At 41.8% G+C, this 22,836-nt stretch overlaps 3 protein-coding genes across 4 annotated transcripts; 1 reads left to right on the forward strand and 2 right to left on the reverse strand.

The window, feature by feature from the left end:
- The first annotated feature begins 376 nt into the window (after positions 1–376).
- On the forward strand, positions 377–18,201 carry camta2 (calmodulin binding transcription activator 2). Of its 2 annotated transcripts, XM_087789790.1 has the most exons (26): positions 377–420; positions 1,293–1,391; positions 1,819–1,922; positions 2,276–2,343; positions 2,429–2,564; positions 2,761–2,832; positions 3,433–3,574; positions 3,656–3,784; positions 3,865–4,063; positions 4,187–5,186; positions 5,376–6,065; positions 6,824–6,950; positions 7,034–7,168; positions 10,828–10,997; positions 12,041–12,222; positions 12,845–12,923; positions 13,231–13,504; positions 13,566–13,784; positions 13,851–14,047; positions 14,533–14,714; positions 14,802–15,006; positions 15,078–15,149; positions 15,245–15,265; positions 16,427–16,620; positions 16,792–16,866; positions 16,939–18,201. In XM_087789790.1, the coding sequence occupies exons 2-26, from the start codon at positions 1,358–1,360 to the stop codon at positions 16,991–16,993; spliced, it is 4,761 nt and encodes a 1,586-aa protein (XP_087645916.1). In that variant the 5' UTR covers positions 377–420; positions 1,293–1,357; the 3' UTR covers positions 16,994–18,201. The 2 variants fall into 2 exon arrangements, with proteins under 2 accessions (XP_087645916.1, XP_087645917.1); XM_087789791.1 differs by lacking the exon at positions 15,245–15,265.
- A 208-nt stretch (positions 18,202–18,409) lies between these two features.
- On the reverse strand, positions 18,410–20,264 carry LOC148082572 (uncharacterized). Its single transcript, XM_087789798.1, has 5 exons — positions 20,115–20,264; positions 18,981–19,107; positions 18,797–18,913; positions 18,593–18,714; positions 18,410–18,524 (listed from the first exon to the last, which is right to left on the reverse strand). The coding sequence occupies exons 2-5, from the start codon at positions 19,096–19,098 to the stop codon at positions 18,483–18,485; spliced, it is 399 nt and encodes a 132-aa protein (XP_087645924.1). The 5' UTR covers positions 19,099–19,107; positions 20,115–20,264; the 3' UTR covers positions 18,410–18,482.
- Positions 20,265–20,511: 247 nt separating this feature from the next.
- znhit1 (zinc finger, HIT-type containing 1) lies at positions 20,512–22,080 on the reverse strand. The gene is made up of 6 exons (XM_087789797.1): positions 22,045–22,080; positions 21,854–21,951; positions 21,227–21,302; positions 21,088–21,167; positions 20,848–21,017; positions 20,512–20,766 (listed from the first exon to the last, which is right to left on the reverse strand). Exons 1-6 carry the CDS (start codon positions 22,064–22,066, stop codon positions 20,745–20,747), a joined length of 468 nt encoding a protein of 155 aa, XP_087645923.1. The 5' UTR covers positions 22,067–22,080; the 3' UTR covers positions 20,512–20,744.
- Positions 22,081–22,836: the final 756 nt, after the last annotated feature.

A 22,836-nucleotide genomic window follows, 5' to 3' on the forward strand; every position in this document is an offset into this window, starting at 1 on the left:
ACGTTTCTTATTGGTATCGGCTACTGTATAATAGAGGTGTAATTATTTACTGGATTTCTAAATGTGTTTTGGCTCTCTTTTAATCTATTATTAATTGTTTTAACTGAACAGAATTTATCGTGTCCTTTATCATATCATTATTACTACTGTGCTTCTGTTTATGTACTGTGCAAATTTTAAACATTTGTTTTTATGTAAATCACCGTACACACTGAACGTCTAAAAGGTGCTATACAAATAAAAACATATTTTATCAGACAACATTAAAACTAAAACCTCCCGTTCATATATTACCTTAGAAAGGCATCTGAAAAAAAGGTAAATACTATTTTAACGACAATTACAAAACCCGCCCACCCGCTCTGTACCAACGCAGTGACGTCAGGAAAAAGAAGATGGCGGTTGTGTTGAAGGCGGAAGGTAAAGTGGTTTTAAGACTGTTTCGCTTTATTATTTGTGCTGCTTGGCATGAGCGCGACACAATGTTATATTACAATACTGACATTTAGTCATGGCAATATGACAATGCATTCATGGTTGGATGTGTGGCTCAGTGGCAGAGCTCGGGGGTTTCAATCATAGCAAAACAAATAAAAATTGCTTTAATAATCGCGTTATAATGCACATGTATTACACATTTCACTGATGCCCTTGTTTGGTTAAATGTATACAGTTGTTTATGTTCAAATCGATTGTTAGGGGAGTTTAATGTAAACGGTCTTAGCTATAAAGTTAGCCTCCTCAGCTGGGGAAGCCACACGTCTGTGGCCGGAATATACTTGTGCTTGTCCCGCTGGACTTTTAGGCGAGGACGGGGAGCTCAACAGGCCTCCTGGAAGTGTGTAATAACAGCTTGTCTTGTCTCTCTCCGCCCTTTGATACATATGTTAAGTCATGTATATTTAATTTAAGCCAGACCGGCTCCTGATAGTTGTTACGTAATGGCATTTAAATCCATGATATTTAATTTTAAAACATGCGCTTACTTATCGAAACATAAACACACAACCACCACAAATCAAAACATGTAACATGGGTCGTATCGATAACATGATGGGATGCATTATGTGGTATAAAGTGAAACCGCTGTTATAAGTTCTAGTTCTGATGTTGCTAAGCAACAAGGTTCTCACTTCATGAGCGTCCGCGCGTGTGTGTGTGTGTGTGGGCATCTAGTTTTCTGCTCTCAGCCTTGTGTGCGTGTATAGGTTTGTGCGCTTTTGCTGTGTTATATTTGCTCCTTTGCTTTCGGGGCTTTGTTTGTAGTCACTCAAGTCACTGTGTGTTTTCAGGGCATCACTGGCAGAGTGGGCAGCCTTGAGTTGTGTATGAGCCCATCTTGCATGGATCCATCACCATGAGCAACAAGGAGATGGTTTCCACAGAGACAGGTCAGCCTCATCCCTTCAACACCTTTAACTGTGTTGCTATGGTTACCTCAAGCTGTGATGTAGCTAAGCAGGATGTTGGTGGACTTGAAGGTGCACATCAGAACAGATGGTGTCCTTTAAGTCTAACAATCGCCAAAAAATGATTATTAATTGTGTGTTTGATAACTGCAGTTATTCGGTCAAAAGTAATGTATAAATAGCCGTTATCATTGCTTAATGTTTGAAAAAAGTCTAAAGTATTTTTTTTCTAAGGTTTCAGTTTCAGTTTATTTATTAAGTGATAATTCTTTATAGCTGATTTAGGGTCGAAAAGTGACATTTTTAGATGGTCCCAAGTGCTGATTACACCTGCAGGCTTCATGTTGTTCATCCCAGCAGAGGTTCCAAATGATGTTGCAGTACACATTGACAAAGTGTTTCCCTGCAGAAAACAAAGCTCAGAGGAAAGTGTTCCTTCCCAACAAGTTGCTGGAGTGTCTCCCTCGCTCATCAAGTCTGCCCAACGAGCGACTTCGATGGAACACTAATGAGGTGTGTCTCTCTTGGCGTCATTTCATCCTGAAACGCTTTAGTCCCCAACCCTAAGCATACATGTACATGAATCCTGCTTTTGTTTCATATAGAAAATATATACCCACACAGTACGAGTTTATATTGTTGCATTACATTATTGCAATCTGGTGGTAACAAGTCGATTTAGACTGGTTCTTCCACTTGGCCAAAGCTTAGCTACATTCCTGTCTCTAAATGTCACTACTGTGTTGAACAAACTGGCCACAACAACAGCCCTGGCATATCCACTGGGGTTGTTCACTATAATAAGTTCCAAAACAAAAGTAACAAACTCTTTGAATCTGGCTCTTTAAATGCATTTCTTTCTGCAGGAGATTGCATCGTACCTGGTATCATTTGACAGACATGACGAGTGGCTCTCCTGCACACTTAAGACAAGGTAAATATACCCAGCCTATGGAAGACTCATCAAACACATTATTCCAAGCAGAGTTCTTAAATCGGACCCATTTTGCCCCCTGCAGGCCAAAGAATGGCAGCATCATTCTGTACAACAGGAAAAAGGTCAAGTATAGAAAAGATGGATACTGTTGGAAAAAGCGGAAGGATGGGAAGGATACAAGAGAAGATCACATGAAGCTTAAGGTCCAGGGCATGGAGGTATATATGATTTGTGTTTTTCCAAATAGATGAATGGTTATAGTGAAAGACAGTGATGTTTGAGCAACCTAAACTTAACACAGCGCTGAATGATCAAAAGTAAAACTTGACACATGAAGTTACCTTATAGTGTAGGACTGTACAGGTCTATAACCAATGACTCATTGAACTATCTATTGTGTTTGTGTATTGACAGTGCCTGTATGGAAACTACGTCCATTCCTCCATTGTGCCAACATTCCACAGACGCTGCTATTGGCTGCTGCAGGTAACCTTTGATGGTGTTACTCATAACTAGTACGTCACTAGTAGTGTAATACATAAGTCTTATGTTTGCTAAGTATCCAATCAATTAAAAAAAATACAATTTTCAACATAACCCCAGGGCTATGCATTTTTACATATGTACATGTTAATATCAATTCTAAAACATTTTTATTTCAAATACAAAACTGATAAGTTTGCATATAAATAAATGTATTAATTGAAACTTAATATGTTCACAAAGTATAGGACGTCAGCATTGTTTCTGTGAATAGAACTGCAGCGGTTATTAATGTATGGTGTTTTCATGGTTTTAAGTTTAAATAAACAATAAAACAAGGTTGCATACAAATGTATATCCTAGGTTAGTTGAGGTCAATTCCAGTATATCTTTGAGGATTTAAAACACTCCCCTAGTACACTTTCAAGAATCCTTGTTTTTCTAACAGTAAATACTTACAGTTGCTAGAAGACAGAAAAGTCATAGAAGGTCAAAACATGTTGTTCCTTTTCAGAAAGCAAAATATAATCATTTATTTTCTTGTAACCCTTTAACTTGGATTTATTTAACTATTATAAAGAATACATGTTTGCCCTGCAACAGAACCCAGACATTGTCCTGGTCCACTACCTGAATGTGCCATCCCTTGAGGATTCAGGGAAGAGCAGTCCACTGCTGTGTGCTAGTCGCCATGATGGTGTGCGTTGGAGCCGAGATGACCTTCTGAACCAGCTGAAGCCAATGTGTAAGGCGCATACTGTACATGTAGGGCCAGGACATGCATTTTAGCTGCCTTGATATTAATGTGTTTGCTGTGTTTCCTTAGTTCATAGCATGAAGTGCTCGCTGGACTCAGGAGATTTCAGCATAGAGGAGTTAGTGCAGAATATTCTGGACCGGCAGAGAACCAAGCCGCAGCCCCGCACACACACCTGTCTCTGCAACACCGCCCAGGGTAACGCCGCGATCTGACAATACTCATAATGTCATCGCCACATCTTCCTGTTAACACGCATACTGTTTTTGGGACTGCAGTGACTTCAGGAGTGAACATTCCTCACCGCTGCAACAGCACCAAACACAGAATCATCTCTCCAAAACTGCCCATTTCCTCCTGCATATCCTCCACCACCCCACTGTGTTCGGAAGTTGGTGATGCAGGAGGAGGTGAGGCTAAACTGCCTCACTTTCAGGCTCAGTGCAGCCCTGCCTCCTCTCCATGCCCCTCTTCCACGTAAGTCATTTCCAACTTCTTTTTAAAATGTTTACCCTCTTTTTGTACATAGTAAAACGGGAAATCTTTGATTTATCTTCAGCCACCTGCTAAAGATGTTGCTAACATGATCTTACTTTGCAGTGCCGCCTCATCGCCCCCACAGCCTAATGGAGCAACGATAACTTTATCCAACCATGCTAACGGCTTCTACAGCAAACACAGTGGCAACCTAGCGACGGTGGCTTTACCCCAGAATGCTGTCATTGTAATGGCAACGACATCTACCCTCTCACAGGGAGCGGGCGGGCAGGGAAGACTTGGAGTAGCCAATCACGAGCAGTCGGCGCCAAGAAAGAGTTTGTCACTTAGTCGGTCCAGACAGTTGTTGCTCTCTCCTGCTGTCTCCACACCTGAGACTACAACTGTAAAACCATCGTCCTCTCCCCCTCCTCCCTCTTCTTCTCCCAAATCTTTTCCCCCTCCTGCCCAGGCACCAGGGGTCACCACTGTCTCCCTCACCCTTTTGTCGTCTCCTGTTATTGGAAGCCTGCTTCTTACTCCCACCAACTCTGCTCCTCTTTGCTCCCATCCTCCTCCTCCATCAGCAGCCCCCCCGCCTTCTCCTCCCTCCCCTGTTTCCCTGCCTCTGTCATGCTCATCTGTCACTCCACCTTTTGATCCTGACTCTTTTCTCAACTCACCAAAGCAAGGCCAGACATATGGTGGTCCAAACCTCACATCTTCCTCTTCTCCCTCTTCTACCCTTTGCTCCTCCACTCACTCTCCACCTTCCCTTCCGCTCTCCCTCTCCCATACTTCCGTTCCTGTGTCACCTCCATCCTCGCTATCTTCTCTTTCTTCTTCGTCCTGCGAACCTGAAAGGAGAAACTGTTCTTCCTCTAGTTCATCTTCTTCCTCTCCTCCTTTAACTTCTCTACCTCCCCCCCGGAGCCTCCCCCTTTCTTCTACCCCTTCTGCGACTCCACATTTAGTTCCTCTTTGTCTGGAGCTGGAAGCTCTGGCAGAGATAGATGGTGCAAGAGATATGCAGGGAGAGGAGTTGAAAGACAGACCTGAAAAGGAAAGTGAAGATGATGATGATGAAGGTAGTGCTCCCCCCACCAAATTGGCTCTGCTACAGGTTGGTGTTTTCTTTTTTGTAATATCAATCATTAAGGAAACTGTCAGCTTTTTTTAAGTTCTCCTGCCATACTTAAATGTTAACACGCTGACATACTGTGATTAATGTAGAAGTCTTAAAATCCTATCACTAAGTGATCGAGTGAGATTTTGAACTCTGTTTATGTATAAAATCCCTTTTCTCTCTCAGTCGAACCATGACTCCCGTCCATCATCACGCCAACAGACAGGAAGTAATGCCAATCCACTTCTTTTGAGCTGTCAAGACTCAAGCCAGCCCTCTCAGCAAATCATTCAGAGCCAGCAGCACCATCCTGGTGAGGAGTTACCAGTCCTCCTCGGATCGGCCTACACTGCCTACACGCTGTCTGCCACTGAAGACCCAGCCTCGACCTCACTCTCACAATCAATTGGGTCTCAAAATCAGTCATTTGCTAAATCAAACATGACTTCCTTAAGCCTGGAGATTCCTGGCATAAACACTGGTCCTATTGGGGTCTCCATCGCAACCACAGAGCAGGCAACACCCCTCATCCAGGTGAAGGAGGAGGGCGGACGGAGCTTTGACACTGAAGACACAGCCATGGATACACACTTGGAGGAAGAACCATGCGATCGTGGTGGAGAGGAAATTGAGATCTCCTTTGATAGCCAGTTTCCTGACCTCATCTCTGATCTCATGACGGAAGAGGTCAACACAGTCGTGGCACCTCCCACTGTTCCCAACCCTGCTGTGTTTCCAGCAGGGATTCGCTACATGGTGCCCCCGCAGCCCTTACCATCCTCCTCTTTCCTCCCCTTTCCTCATCCAACGCCTTCGTCCTCCTCTTCTCACCTTGCTACTATAACAGACTTCTCTCCAGAGTGGTCCTACCCAGAGGTAATCCATCAGCAATAATCTGCTTGTAATAGTACTGCACACAATGTCTGTCATCAATACAGTCAGTGTAGCCTGGCCGCTTTCACAGTCCATTTATGTACAATATCAGATTATTGAAGGAAAAAACTATATAAAATATTATCATTATGAAGGCTTTGATTATTATCTTAAACAAAACATTAGAAACAAAAAACAGAAGCTTCAGCCATTTGTTTTTTTTTTATTATTTGTACATTTCTACTACCTATTTGGGCAAATTCTGAAAAACAGCTATAGGATGATTTGAAGTGACTTCTCTTTGGGAGTGATTTGTGTGGTTGATTCAGATAAAGAAGCTGACTTATTAAGTTACAAACGCTCTGGTCTGCAGCAACTTCATTATTTAGGTCCAGCTCAACCTGGTCAATTGAGTTTTAGAACCTTTCTCTTACTCTCTATTTGACTTAAGATTAAAGCTTAAACTGAACCTTTCTACGTTTTTACAATAATTTACTCTCCCGTATTGAATGTTGTGACATCTCCATCATATAAACTAATATGTGGTGCTAAGAATAACACCATTGTAGTTCAGTAAAACCTGACCATCTTTGTCCCTTAATGATTATATGTTTTGCATTATATGTTTTATTCCTTTTCTTGATGTTTCTCTCAAGTGAGAACTAGGCCAATGTTTTGTTTTGAGCCACTTCATAATTTATTCTTAAGCACTATTATGTCAGATATGTGATGACCCATTTTCTTGTTGCATCTGTGTGTAGGGTGGCGTGAAGGTTTTGATAACAGGACCATGGAATGAGCTGTTTGGTCGCTATTCATGTGTGTTTGATCAAAGCACTGTCCCAGCCTCTCTTATCCAGCCTGGTGTCCTACGTTGCTACTGCCCTGGTATGAACACACTCACACGTTCACTGTCATGCTTAACTTTTGTGGTAAATTGGTTCAACTGGCTTCTCTCGTTCTCTTTGCAGCCCATGAAGCCGGCCTTGTGTGTCTCCAGGTCCTGGAGTCTGGGACGTCCATTTCTTCCTCAGTTTTGTTTGAGTACAGAGCGAGGAACGCCAGCTCACTGCCCAGTTCTCAACTGGACTGGCTCTCATTGGACGGTCAGACATTTAACTCTCATCATGATGGTTTAGCCCTGCCCAGACCATAGTCAAAGAACGTACTGGTCACTTCAACTCTGGTCTTCTGTTACCCAAAGCAGATGCTTGCTCACCTTCAGGTCAGGGTCAAGCTGGTGGTAGAAACATATATAAGTACTAATAATTCCAAGAATCAGTGTATTCTTTTCTGGTACATTTATTTTTAATGAGTCAAGCATTTATATTTTTTAACTGGATAAGATCGCCTGTGAGGCTACTAAGATATAAAAGAATAAACAAAATAAGATCTGTACGAGGTGACAACTTTTCTGTGACTAGAGAAAATTTAATTTTAACCTCTCGCATATATTTATATTCAATATCAGTCACACTCTTATAAAAACACAACCGCAGACAGTGACACAGACATGGGGGCAACAAATTAGAGTTAAGAACACTTAAAAATAATAACCTGCAGCAAATAATAGTTGACCCTGACCTCACCTTGGAGATCAGCACTAATGTTGTTTTGAAACAGTGGTCACCTGTGTGTTCACAGCATGAACGTTTGTCACCACTCTGAAAATAGATAACAAATGTTACCATTACTGCAGTAAAGCATGATCATTTATTTTAATATGTCAGTTATATCTTATCACTATGTCAATTTTAGACAGATTTGACACTTCAGAATATTAAGTCCATTTCTTATTTAATGATCCCTCATTTTTCCGTCCTTCTGTTTTAATGGTAAGACAACTATAGATGTTTTCTAATCCCCCTAAAGCTTGTATTGCAATGATTGCAGTTTCTCCACCTTAACTAAACCATCCATGGAGGAATCCATCCTTATCCATTTTAAATTAGGGAGTGTGATTCTTTAATGCCGCCATAACAACATGGTCAGAACAGGCATGTCTTTCAAATTAAAGCATTTTTTTGATGGTTGACTGTATGACATCACACCAACTAATCCACTCAATTACTTCTGGTAATTGATTTACCAGGAACTTTCTGTTGGTGGCTGTAGACAACTGAGGGACACTGACATAAATAGATTACCTACATACGACTTACAGATGAAGCACCTAGTAGTGTTTGCACAGAAAATACATTTGATTAGATTGTGATAAATGGTTCTAGTCTCAACGAGGAAGCTTATCTGTTGGGGGATTTAGGCTACGAGCCAAAAATGTTAGATGAGACACAAACCCCTCCCAACCTCCTACCTCCTCCCTCTCTGTCCCGGCGTGTCTCGTTCAGTCTTTAACGTGTTGATTATTCCTCTGCCACTGAGTTGGATCCTTCGCTGCGTGACATTTGGGTCAGCGGAGCACGTTTCATTCCGTGACATCATACCCAACCTAGAATGCTCCTCACCTGTAGTGCTTACAGTCTATACCTGACCAGGAAATGCCTAAATTCACTGGAGGAAGGTATTTTACACCAAGAATTATAAAATGGATTAAACACGGGACAACATGACTGGTAGGCTGGACATGTGTGCATGCGTATTTGTGCAGTTCGTTGTTTATCTGCTGCTAAAACGACAGAAAATGACACAATCATGCTGGCGTGATTTTTATACTTACTTATACTTTATATACTTGGTGTGATCTTTCTTAAATGTTTGGGGGGAAATATAAAATGTGATTTGGAAAATTTGAATTAGTATATAATAAGCTTTTAAAACCTTAACTTTTTATCATCACAGACTCTTTATAGATAAAAAAAAAAAAAGCATTGAACTAATGTTATTATCCCTATTATCCATGTTATTATCTAATTTCATCTCAATCTAAGGCAGCATATTGATTTTTTTTATGATTCTTAATTTGTTTTCTTAACTTTTTTCTTTAAAGAACTATTTTGGCTTCAGAATAATAAAAATCTTTAAACTGAAACAAACAAAAGTGCCTAATATAGTTAGACAAATGAATAAATTAGGATGTAGAAACACAATTAGGAGTAACAAATGATGTTTGTGAAGTGTTGACTTTTTTGCTTAATAACTTTTCTTTATTTTACAGAACTAGATTTTGTGCATTTAACTTCATAACATGTACAAACTTAGTTTATTTAAAATGCTTTACAGATACTGAAATGGCCATTTTGACTTCCTTGATTGGTGTAACGTTCTTGGTGAGGATATATATTTCGATGCCAAAACTTAGTCCCTGTGACCTTATTTCCAATCTACTAGTGTGTTCTACTGCATCATTCTTCTCTCATCAAAGCTGGTGTGGCAGTAAAGGAAGTCTGGTGAAGCTTTTAAAGAGGCGTATATGCTTGTGTTTGCGTGAGTGTGTGGTGGCTATATTCGGGAGTCCTCACTCACTGCCTGGCAGCGTCATGTGTGGCGGCAGGATGATTGAAGTCTGCAGATAGTTTCCATCAGCTCCTGCTTCGAGCTGTTGACACACCGACCTTGCGGAACGTTCTGAGGTTTAGGTCAGTGCCAGGTTTGATTGGCATCTGCTGGCAGCCGTGATGATGTCATCAGGATTGAAAAGGCATTGTGACAAAAAGCTGAATGGTAGTTGGCACATAGTCAGATATCTGTGTGTCTGCCGCCAGCTTGTCTTGTCTCGCATATCCAGACACTTGATGGCCTCAGTGTTTGGGATCAGACTGTGGGTGTAGCCAGAGAGTTTCCTGTAAGCTGTCTATCTACATGTGCAGTTGTTCCGTTTATCACTAATGACTGATACAGATATCCACTGAGGTCCAGCTATGATCCATTCTTTTCCTGCACTGCATTTTCAACCCTCGATGCCTTACTTTTCATAGAAGTTAAGTAAGTAATTTATATTAAGGGATAGTTATTTGTGGGATATCACTTTGTAAAGATAGGGTCTGTACACCTCTGTCATTGTAAGGGTTTATAGCAGAAGCAGATTAATTCTATTAAAATTGAATCTGATGTACTGTTAAATCCGCAGACACGAATCCATGTAAAGGACGAATTACGCCGTATTTGTAGAATATGATTTCTATAAACATGTTGCTCATAATTGTTTTGACTCCTTAAAGGGCAACTAATAACGAAACCCAACTTTCTTGACTCGCATGTTTCAAATGTTTAAGTCTTCCTCTTCAAGATCCAGTAAGTCTCTCATCGTGGCCATGTTTTGAACTTATTACTTTTTAAAGTTCTCCCTCGGCTGAAATCCCTGCAAGCAAAAGGTTACGAAAGCAGAGTGCATTATGATGTAATAATGGCTTCACTCTTTTATACAACGAGTTCCTTGGAGTCGGAGACTTCCGAGATTGATGAGACGTGGTCACAAACCTAAATGCTTGAGCAATCATAGCAGAGTGGCTGTGGTTATGGTAGATGAGAGTTCATCGCCAAAAATGCTGCATCTTTATCCTCCTAGGAAAAGAGAAGAGGGTTGTGAAGAGAGTAAGGAATGAACAGGTTAAGCAGAAATCCACACTTGTAATAATGAGAAAGATGCAGCATTTTTTAGTATTGGTCATGTCTTACCACTAAACTCCTTAATTTTATTTCATTTATTAGTATTCATTATTTTTTTATTGGATTTTTTTTTCGGATGCATTAATCCCAATTGTTGTGCTGTTAATTTTATTCTTGGAGGTTTCATGTACATTGTTGGCATTGACTATTTCATGTCTTTTTTGCTGCAGGCAACTTAGTTATTTTTCTGATTTTGCAGACAATCAGTTTAGGATGTCCATCCTGGAGCGCCTGGAGCAGATGGAGCGCAGGATGGCAGAGATGGCTGCACGCGGCGACAGCCACCAGCAGCATTCATATCACCATCATTCCCATGGCAACCAGCTAGCCACGCCCCCTCCTCCACCCTTACCTGATGACCAAGGACAGGTGAGAGAAACAATACAGCCACACTGGATGAATGTGTACGTCTTCTGTTTAAGGGTTTAGGGGAAAAAAGGTGACGACAAATGTGTAATTTCAAGAGTCATGATATGCAGCTTTATCCTAATTTAATCCGCTTAGCCTCCCAGCCCTGAAATTGTTATGATCATTCAGGGAAGAAATAACCAGGCTTCCTGCACCAACACATCCCTTCTCTGAGAGTTTTTCCTTCAAAACCCATATTGTTTAAATTGACAGCTGGCGGATCTGATTAAATCTGCTAGAGCTCTGACAAAATGTCAGGTTTAACATGAATAATGTGATTGGATGAACTTTGCTTTTGGTGAGTCCACATGATGGTGTGAGTGAGGCATTATCTCCAAACATTGTTCTCTTTAATGCGTCAATGATCCCGCTGCTATTCTTGTTTCTATTCTATTGTTCACCCAGTGCCATGTAGGGTCCTTCAAGCCACAACGCTTTTGGTGTGAGTTGCTGATTTCTCTCATCAGTCTCTTAGACCCAAGGATCTTTATTTTCATGAATTGAAGCATCGTGGAATTGGAATGAGCTTGTATGGAAACTCCTGTTGAACAAGAGGACTGACCTCTGTTGAACCCTTGTGCTGCTCACCCTCTGATGTCATGGGGAATTTGGCAGACTGAGTAGGAGAGTTAAAATAGCCTGGATGTGAGAGAGACTTGACCTAACCTAAACAATCAGCGCTGCTACACGCACGCTCTTCCTCTCCTGATGGAAACATGCCATCACTCTGCTTATCTTGTCCTGCTCTCATTCATTCTGAGTTCCATTAAAGAACAGACCCCCTTTTCAACTATTCACAGGGAGAATATAGCATTTTATACGGATCACCTAGTTAAAGCTTGTCCAGGGATCTTATCAAAGAGAGCAACCTTTATATATCTGCTTAAATGGTACTTTTTTAAGCTATAGGCTTTGCAGTTTATTTTACGTTCAGTGGGGAAAAAATACACCATAAATTAAAATGATATTTTATCTTTTCAATTTTGTGTACGTATGTGCTTCAGTCTTCACAGTGGTTCGAGAGAAGAATAGTTGGAGTGTGTGAGCGGATGATGAGAGGAGGGAGGTGGAGTGGAGGTGGTGAGGAAAGACTTCATCACTCTGTTCGTCATCGTGGGATGACGCTGCTTCACCTGGCGGCTGCGCAAGGATACACACACCTGATACACACTCTGATTCATTGGAGGTGATTGGTCACACATACACACATAAAAACATGTATAATAGAAATGTATTTGATCCAACAAATGGTTTCACCAGTAGATTTAGGCTATGAACACAATTGATGCCCTCTTCATCAAACAGAATTAATGGAGAGAAATGAGTTTGACGCTATCATTCAACTATTCTTTTCACTCAAGTTAATATTCCTAAATGAAGTCATGACGGCTCATAGAGGGGGTCGGGCAGTAATTGATTACAATATATGATCTCAATCGTTTGTTTTTGCTCAAATGAAAACTCTTTTGTCAAATCTCAGCAGTAGTTTTGCTCCTTACAGAATGAAGTAGTGTTCCTGTTGCACTGTGGGAGAGAGAATTTGAAACTGAACCTAATCAAAAAATTCTCTTTTAAAAAAAAAAAAGACAGCTTCCACAATAAAGTTTTCATGGTTTTGAATTCCCTCATACCAAAATTGTAGTGAAACACAAAAGGGATTTATAATTATTTTTTCTGTTGAGTCATGCCCACTGATGGAGATGAACAGGACAAACAAAGACACTACACTTTCTTGACTCTGAATCAGTCCTTCAACGATAACATGACACTGTCTTCACCAGTTGTGTGTGTTTGTGTTTGTGTTTCAGGCGAGTGAGCAGCGACAGTTTGGACCTGGAGCAGGAAGTCGATCCTCTCAATGTTGACCACTTCTCCTGCACACCGCTGGTAAATCCCTTAGCCTTTCTTTTTTTACCTGACCAAAGTGTGACTTGAAGGTACTGGTTACCTTAGCAACAAGAGGGATGATGCTCATGTTTTAATTTAATTCTTAAGTTTCTTTAAGTTAATGTTCTTGTTTAAAACTTTAGTAACTGGTAAAAGGATGTGCTGTCAGATTAAAATGATCGAGCGATAAACAAGCAGCCTTCTCAACATGACTGCTCTAAATTTTTTTTTTTAAGATTGCAAAAAGACAAGTGTTGTTAATTACCAATAGAAGTCACAATTCACTGAGTAATGTTGTTATTTCCAGATGTGGGCGTGTGCTCTTGGCCACCAAAGTGCAGCAGAGCTCCTGTACAGCTGGAACAATCTGGCTCTCGGCATCCCTGATTCTTTGGGTCGCCTGCCGTTGGCTGTGGCTCGCTCCAGAGGACACACTCGTCTGGCCGCCGCACTGGAGGAACTACACACACAGACACACATGATGTCCAGAGACACCAACACCCCGCCCTCAGACACGCCAACTCCTGTGACCCCTCAGCCGCAGCTTTCACTGTCGCCACTGTCCACCAGTCCAGACACGGGTAAATACAGCATTCATGGGTATATGTCAAGATATGTCGCTCTGACCGTCTTCTTCTCCAGGTCTGAGCTCCTCCAGCAGCTTGCTGTCTCCAAGTGATCCTTCCTCTCCCTCCCCGAGCTCCGCCTACTCCAGTGGTCCAGCTCCCATGGACACCTCCCCATCCTCTCCCTCGTCACCATCCTCTTCCTCCTCTTCTTTACCTGTCTCACCTCCCTCCCCCTCGTCCCTCCCTGTTTCCTCCCTGTGGGGTGAGGAGTCAAACTCTGGAATCAGCACAGGTAACACTTGCATCGTTGTGTACCTGTATGCGACAAGAGTCTTTATTATACTTTTTGCTGTTGCAGGTTTGAATCCTGGTGCATCCAGAGACTCTCACCTTTTCCTCATGGACTACCAGAACTCTTGTTCCACCTCCACGGGTCACCTGTCTGGAGGGAGACGCTCACATGTGGCTGCGACTCTGGAGGAGCAGTTGTTGAGTTACAGTGAGAATGCAGAGAATGAGGACGAGGAGGAGTACCTGGAGGAGGAGGTGCTGCAGGTGAAACACGAAACGCAACCTTCTTGATGATTACAACATCCAGTGCTTTCACTCATCTACTCTCACTTCCTGAAGAAGAACTTCAGTAAATCATTACAAATCAACGGTGTTGTCTGGTGACACTATTTTATGAATGTTTTATATTGAATTTCAAACTTTTATTATACAATCTTTGAAATTTAATTATTCAACAAAATCGAACTAAACTTTTCAATGTAGAAATTATTAAATTGAATTGTAAAAATAATAATCAATAAAGAATTAAGTTTCAATAATCTAATATTTTGAATTCAACCATTCAATACTCTTTCCATCTATTCATTTTCCATCCTAAAGTGTCTCTTAAATAGATGTTGGAATCTATTGTATCATCAGTATGTGTCTCTTTGTACAAAACTCTCTTTTCATTAAATTATTTACGTTAAAAAATCACTTTTTAAACATGTGAATATGTCTCCATGGTAACCATTGCCCTGCCGCACCAGGTTGACATGGCCACGCTAGCAGAGCAGATCATTGAGGCGACTCCGGATCGGATCAAGCAGGAGAACTTCTCCAGAGGTGCAGAGTCACCTCTCAGAGAGAGGCGGGACAATCCTGCTATGCATGACCCATGGCTAGCCACCTATCTGGACACAGTGGACACTCACTCACAGTCCTCTCCCAGGTACGTCCGGCTTCCATTTCTAAAAAGCATCACAGTCCCCTGGTTGACCTTTGATCTTTACTCTCTCTGTGGACTTTCATGTTGTAGGCGGGTTTGCCCCCCCTCTCCTCTCAGTGCGCTCGCCCTGCAGAGGCTGCGTCCACCTTCCTCTGCAGCCTGGGCGGAGTTCCTCAACGCTTCAGCCAATGGAAAGATGGAACGAGACTTTGCTCTTTTGACCCTGACTGACGGCGAGCAGAGGGAACTCTATGAAGCCGCCAGAATAATCCAAAACGCCTTCAGGAGATACAAGGTCATTTTCTGCACAGAGCTGTTAAAGTCACCATCCGACGAGTCTGTGTGAACGTGAGTGTTTGTCAGCAGGGTCGGAGGTTAAAGGAGCAGCAGGACATGGCCGCGGCTGTTATACAGAGATGCTACCGCAAGTACAAGCAGGTGTGTGTTCTTAAAGTTTGTCTTCTGTTTGTGATCCAGCCGCACTAACACTGAACTAACCTGCTGTGTGTCTTCACCCTCTCTCTCTTAACTAGCTAACATGGATAGCTCTGAAGGTAATCTGGTGACCAGTAGTTGTAGACGTGTGTTTGTGAAGTAGACATTTGGCTTCTGTCTGATGTTGTCCTGCTTCAGATCATCCATTCTGTAAAGTTTGTTCTCCATTATGACTTGAGTTTCTGCCGCCACCTCATTTTTTAAACGTAGACGAAGGCGATAAACCTATGCTGCCCATTAATTCTATACGTGCTGCAGTAACACCTATTTAGTACTACAGCAATCACTTGTTTATCGTGGGGTTATGTTCTAAAAAAAAAACGTATTAAACTAATTTAACAAAGCAGTGACCGTTTAATTTTTCAAATGTCAAAATTAACAACATTTATTTGAACTTGCAAACTCAAAATTGCATACCCTCTCAGAAATGCTTGAACAGGTACCCTAATGCTTTGCCGCCCAGCAAACCAATCACAGATGTTGTTGTTGTTCTCAGTTTTATCTTGACCTTTAAAGTATATATTTTAGTGAGTATTGTTTTGATTGTTTAAGCGCTTTGTGACCCTGGTCTGGAAAAGCGCTAAATAAATACAAATTACTTACTTACTTACTTACTTTTGTCATAGCAACATAGACATTAGACAATTTAAATACAGTATTGTATTGACCAATCAACTCTTACTAAAGTTCCAGTTCCATATTTTGTTCCACGCTCAAATAAAGAACCTGTTGGTAAGAGTGTAAATCAAGACAAGCAGCTTTGCTGTTCTTGACTGTAGCTTCCTGCAATATATTTAAATGTACATGATGGTTAGCAAAAAAAAACAGCAAGACAGTGGAAAGTGAACCGCTCTGACCAAAACACTGGCAAGTTTATATCATGACCTATGATAACATCATGTTAATCCAGACAGCAATAGAGATTATAAATGAAAACAATTAGTATAGAAAGCAGATGAATGGAAAGGATCTAAACCTAAACAGTTTTTTGTGCTTCAGGAGAAAAGCAATGTGTGTCTTATGGTAAAAGAAAAAGTTTAATTATTCTGGTTTAAAGCCAAAGATGGTTGATTTTTTGTGTATATTTTAAGATGAATGAGCATATCTTCTAAGTCGCCATTGGTTTAGTAAACTAGACAAACTGACAAATGACAAACATATTTTAATCTATCGGTTGTATCTTACTTTTCCCGTGACCAGTTGCCTGTGCTCTTCCTCAGTATGCACTCTACAAGAAGATGACCCAAGCAGCCATCTTGATCCAGTCCAAGTTCCGCTCCTACTACGAGCAGAAACGTTTCCAGCAGAGCCGCCGGGCCGCGGTTCTGATCCAGCAGTACTACCGCAGCTATAAGGAGTACGAGAGGTTGAAGCAGGGGGCGCGAGCTTCTTCCAGCCACAATCCTAAACTCAAGTAAAGTATTGATGTATTCATTCTGACAGTTGTAGGGAATGTACTACTACTACACCTGCTTTAACAAATACCCTGGTTAATCTTTCACAATTTAAAAGTTGTGTTCCTCTGGCTCTTGACTTCTTGTGCATCTATACAAAAAGAGTAACAAATAATTTTTGTTGTCCTCAGGGGGTCATTCTTGACGAAGAAACAGGACCAAGCTGCCCGAAAAATCATGAGGTTCTTAAGACGCTGCAGACACAGGTACAGGCATGAGCTGAGAATGCTTGAAAATACTTCTCCCACATGAATCCACCTTGTACTTGTTGTCTGCAGGATCAAGGAGCTGAAGCAGATGAAGGAGCTGGAGAGGAGAGGACTGACCACCTAGACCTCCTCTTCAGGACGCTGAAGACTTACTCCGACGAGACAGACATGCACTGACTGATGAGGTGGAGGGAGGAGTCTTGCCTTACCCCACATTTTTTTCCCTCTTCATATTTCGAATGGACAGCCCTGTCTTATCTTTGGCTCCATCTTCTGGTTGAATGTAGCTGTTGAACTGCAGCTTTAGGAGCTCCTTTGAAAAGCGTCACATCAGATTTTCCCCTCAGCGGAGTCTCGCAGGGCGGCAGAGACCGAACAACTTTTCTCCTTTTCTCAGAAATATTGTGAGTTGTTATGGTTCTTTCTCCTTCGGAGTCGATGCGGTTGACATTTTGTAGTGGAGCTGGTTGTTCGTCTACACTGTGTACTTTAAGATGTACAGGATGATGACTTAGAATATATTTAAACACATTTACATCAATATATATATATATATTCTAAAGTTAAAATTTATAGATGCTTTGGATGTTTTTTATTTATTAATGCATGAGCTGTTGTGTGTGTGTGTGTGTGTGTGTGTGTGTGTGGGTGGATGAGTGTGTGTGTGCATGTACGTGTGCTGCCAGACTGTAAGGCCGAGTCTTAATGAAGTCCAGCATCTGGTAGAGAAGATGATGTCATCTTTATCTTTGAGCCCCAGTGCCCAAAACAATCTTAATGGTCTGCATGAAGTTTACAACCAGAGCGACGACTGACGTGGTGTGAGCTTGTGAAACTATTGAGTTGGTTCCGTCTCGTCTGGATGTGATTTTGAACCGACAGTCTGACCTCCAGAGAGTTATCAGGCCTACGAGTAGCTGTTCTGCTGTCAACTCACACTCCCTTTCTTAATATTGCTCCATACGATGGACACTTGTGTCGGTATAGCTTGTTTTTGTCCGCTTCTCTGCTGCTGTTCAGGAATGTGGTTATTTTTACGGATGGTCGTCAACCTGGATCTTCCTCTTTCATGTGTGAAATGCTGTTTGTTCTATTAAAGCACTTCCAAAATCACTAACGGATGAAAACCAGATGAAAGAGACGATGGAATTATAGTCATGTGCAGTAAAGGCGTGCAGTTCCCTCGGTGAACACCACATTCATCGATCCAGCTGAGAAACATCCATTATTTCAGCTTTTGCAGTGAAGTTTGCATGAGTTTGTGTTTTGTTGTTGGGATTCTGTCAAACAACCACAACTTCTGCCACTTGGAATAAAGCTGTTGGTTGCTCTTCACCAGACTCTCTAGTTGTCCTTGATATCCAGCATTCTGTTCATTGCATTTCATGTTTGAGGTTTTAAGATACACAATATTATACTTACTGTTTAAAACACAGTTATTTTTTTTATACATTTTGTAGACATTGCCAAAACGATACATATTAGGACATGTGTTTGTCACCAAATAGGTCTATAGTAGAAATGTTCTTTTGCAAAAACGTGTGTAAACTTAGTTTATTGTTCATCAAATTGTTGTTCTGACATCATGTTTGAGTAACTAGCAGTGGTAGACGTCATCTGATTGGCTGGTTTTGTGGAGAGGGCGGGCCGGAGCTCTGCACGGAAGACAGACAGGCGTCACCTGAATGTTACATTATTACATCTCCAGCAACTTTGTCCTCACTAGTCGTCCTCGTCCTGAGAAGACGGTGGTCAGTCCTGTGCGCGGCGTCACGCGGCGAAGTGAGCGGCTCCTCGAGTCCTTCAGCTCCGTCAACAGCTCAGGACTGCCGAGTGACAGACGAGCTGCAACAGAGGAGCTCTTGAAGCCATGATGATGATGATGGTGATGGTGATGGTGGTGGTGGTGGTGGTGGTGTAATCTTACCGGATCTGCTGTCAGGGAAACAGGGTTCTGGGGTGCTGGGAGCGGAGGGCGGGGTCACAGAAGAGAAGACGCTGTCTTCACTTTCCTCAGTGTGGAGGCGCAACTTGTTTCGACACTCTGCAACACAAGAGTGCGACAGTGAGCAGAGGGGTTGGAGATCTCCAGGGGTTCTGGAAACGGGTACCTCTCAGGAACTCGGCCTGCAGCTGTGGACTCTGCAAAGACAGACGAGGAGACAAGGACGGCGAGGACACTTGGAGCTCTGACACAGAGGAGGAGGATGAAGAAGAAGAAAACTCCATGATGAAGCTCTGCGGAAGAATTATTAGAAAAGGTGAGCAGAGTCATGTGATACCATCACTCTTCAAAGGGTTTAACGTCAACTCAAAGGTTTAAAATTTGAAGTCATAACAGTTATATCAAGGCCTTTGACGTTTTAAATAAAACTTTAAAAGTGAAGAGAAAAATAAACTTCATTTCAAACAGGCAGAAACCTTGAACAGAACCAGCCTCAGTTTTCACAACCCAAACTCTGAGCTTGAATAAAGAATTTTATGTTTTAATTATAGATTAAGAGAAGATATTCCTTTTTAAGTGCCTTGAGGGGAAATTTCTCATTAGACTTGAAGTTTAAGTTGATGTCCATGGATGTTGTAGCTGAGAATATGTGTGGGACGTGATCAACAAGGTCAATGTGCATTATTTTTATGGAATTCTGTAGAGTTCTCAGTCAAGCCACCTGTCCAGGGTGTTCCCCATCCTTCGCACTAAATAGCTCTGGGCTGTCAGACCCTGCTGATAATCGAGTCAGAAGATTTGTGAAAGATTCAACAAACACAAAAAGTATGTGTGTTTTATTGTTGATCATGACTATTGGGAGCAATTAGATGCTGAAAAATATACCTTATTCCAGTACTTGCCAATCTGATGGTAGAATCCTGGGCACACCCAGCATCAGATTAGCACTGTAGATCTTATCTTAACAACAATCCAAACTTGATGGCTGTCGAATGGCTATGTTGTTTGACATTACTTGACAAAATATTAGAATAACAGAAGCGGACATCAGAGCTAAAGAACTCGCCAAGATCCAAGTCCAACTGGTTTCTAAACAGAAGCCCATCGGAGCTTGTTGTATTATTGTTAATTATTATTATAATTATGCATGATGCTTTTACAAAAAGGCAAGCAGTCCAACTTTACCCATTTAACATTAGCATTTAAGTTAGCGTTCCCCGACACCAGGCTCAGATCTGGACTCAAACATCCACCAGAACAGGAACAATATAAAAATAAACAAGTGTCGGAGGGAACTCACCTGTTGTTGACGCCGCTGGGACTGCTTCAGAAGGCGGACCAGACAAGTCGGTCCACCCGAGGCGATCGGTTCATGCTGAACACGCAACTCTAAAGTCCGCGTTAATCAACAACTTTTTATGACGCAGTTGTCATGGCGACCTACTGGACCTTCATCCCATAACACTGATGCTTGTTTTGATGCCAGAGATGACTTTAATTCCAATTAGAACGTAGAAGGGTCGACATGTTAGGGCTCTTCACTGGATCAACCCAGAATCTCAGATGGATGATTAGGCTCCTCTGCGTCCAACAAACTGAGCAACATTTCTGGCGTTAGTCTTAGTCATGGAGATGATCCTTGGATGATGTCTAAAATATAAAATAAATAGACAACTTTTTTTTATATCTGTAAAAAGTCAGAACAACACATTTATTAAAACATACAGAACATCATCAAACGATGAGCAGGAGGATGAGAAACTGTTCAGAAGTTGGACATGAGCAGCTTTTCAACTGCACCAGATCCAGACATTAGGGGGCGATAGAGAGGTTGTGTTCGTGTCCATATGTTGGTCAACAAAAGTTCAGTTACTGTGGATCCGTTTGAGTTCATGTCGTCATTTGTAGATCTCAGGAAACTCCAGTGCGGTCACAGCGTCCACTTGAGACACCTGCAGACAGAACCACATCGAAAGTTCACTGATAATCCTTCCGTCAGTCAATAAGACTCGACAGGTGACGTTGGGACTCACCTGGTTTCTCTGTGCGTGATGAGGCACTTGCTGCTGCAGTAGCGCCCCCCGCAGGTGGTGCACGTGTAGTGTGAAGGAAAGCCGCAGACGCAGCAGAAGTGGCGAGGTGGCAGCGAGGAGGCTGGAGCCGCAGCCGTCAGGTAGTTAGGCTCCGCCCTCTCTGACAGGTTCTACCAACGCAAGACAGAATGTAGGATCGTTACGGACTAGCACTTCAGAAAAGGATGGGGGAAAACTCACCTCTTCCTCCAGCAGTGTGCCGAAGTTCTTCCTGAAGCGTTGTTTGAAGTGGTCGCCCCTCGTCTTCCTCTTCTTTTTCTCTGTGAAGAGACCAGAGCTTTACGATGTCATCATAAGGTACTCCTTCATGTCGCTCTACCTGGTTCTTCCGACTCGCTGAAGGCCGGGAGGCGGGCGGTAGGACCTGGTGGAGGGAGGGAGGACAAAGGGTCGTCCTAGAGAAGACGTCAACGGAGTGTTAACTGCATGATGGATCGTCCATAAGACCAACACGCTTATATGTTGACTCTACATCTAACAGTTAAAAAACAAAGTATAGTTAAGAGCTCTGGCGATCTGGTGATCGTCCAGATGGATGGCGAGTAATATAGAGATCACTATCTCCATGGAAATCTGTGGTACATTTGAACTTGTTAAAGAGTTAGGGTTGAACTTGAAAATCAGCTGTTATGATCAAGAACACTTATTATTCATTTATTAAATACCCACCTTAATGTAAGAGTCACATATTTTATTGTTCCACAACACCACATTAAATTCTTGTTTTCCCTCAAACTCAGGACAATACATGTCAAATAGTTTATGTTATAACAATTAAATCTGACGCAAACAAGTAAAATATATGTGGTTATGTGGGCTGTGGCAATACGTTTGATAAAGAAGAGATGCTATCATTAATATAACTATGAACTAGCTCATTTTTGGAGTGGTGAGCTTAACTTTGAAGTAGTTTCCCGACCCTGGTAGAGGGTTTTCCTGAACCCACCTGGAAGTTGTCCTTCTCCAGCGCCTCCAGCTGGCGACTCAGTCTTCTCAGTCTAGTCGCCTCGTCCAGCACCCGGCGCTGGGCCGTATCGCCACGAACTGTCGAAGAACCCACATTGTAGTAAAATATAACGTGCACTTAAAGCGACTTGGTGTTTTTCTCATAACAAGGAGGAGAGAGAAAAAGCTCACCGATCTTTTTCTCAAACACCATCTTGGGCTTGTTGTGTGACGTCACTACCGGTGTACGGTAGCCGGCGAGTCGGGACCGAAGTTCGTTTATCGAAGGTTCCATCATGAATTGATTATCAAGAAATTTACATTTTAAAATAGTTCATGGTCACTAATCACTACTTTTCTTTGTTAAACGGAGTCTCAAGATGATGAAAATAGAGTAATTAAAAAACATTTCGAATGCACATTTTTAAAGCAGCTCTATGCGATTTTTAGTAGAGCCACGCCAGTGGACTAAAGTGGTAGTGTTTAGCCCGACGGGAGACTACATTTCCCATGAGCACTCGCTAAACGTTGCAAAAGTTGCCATGTCCCGGTTTGCAGCAGGTGGACGAATTTCCATTGACTGAATGAAGGATGGATATCGATGAGGTAATGAATCAGATTGTGGATAATGAAATATGATGTGTTATGACGGCTTTGTAAATAACATAACACTTTAACTTTGTTTTTGAGTCTCCCCACCACAACCAGCGCAATATGTAGCATGTTCACACCATCCCCAAGAACTTTTGAAAATAAAAATCACACAAAACACCTCAAGTCACAGTATACGAGTCATTAAACTAGTTTTAAGTTGATATGTCATCACAAGTTTTTTTAGTACAAAAATATAAAAGGTACCAAAACTACCCAGTGCTGCGTAATTCAATTTCATAAATAGGTTCAGTTTTTCTCATTAAAACTGAATTCTAAAAAATAACAAAGGCTTCAGAAACACAAACGCACTGCTAAAACAAATTCCTACAT

The sequence above is a fragment of the Callionymus lyra genome, chromosome 4 (genome assembly GCF_982586985.1).
Source record: "Callionymus lyra chromosome 4, fCalLyr1.hap1.1, whole genome shotgun sequence".
NCBI lineage: Eukaryota > Metazoa > Chordata > Actinopteri > Syngnathiformes > Callionymidae > Callionymus > Callionymus lyra.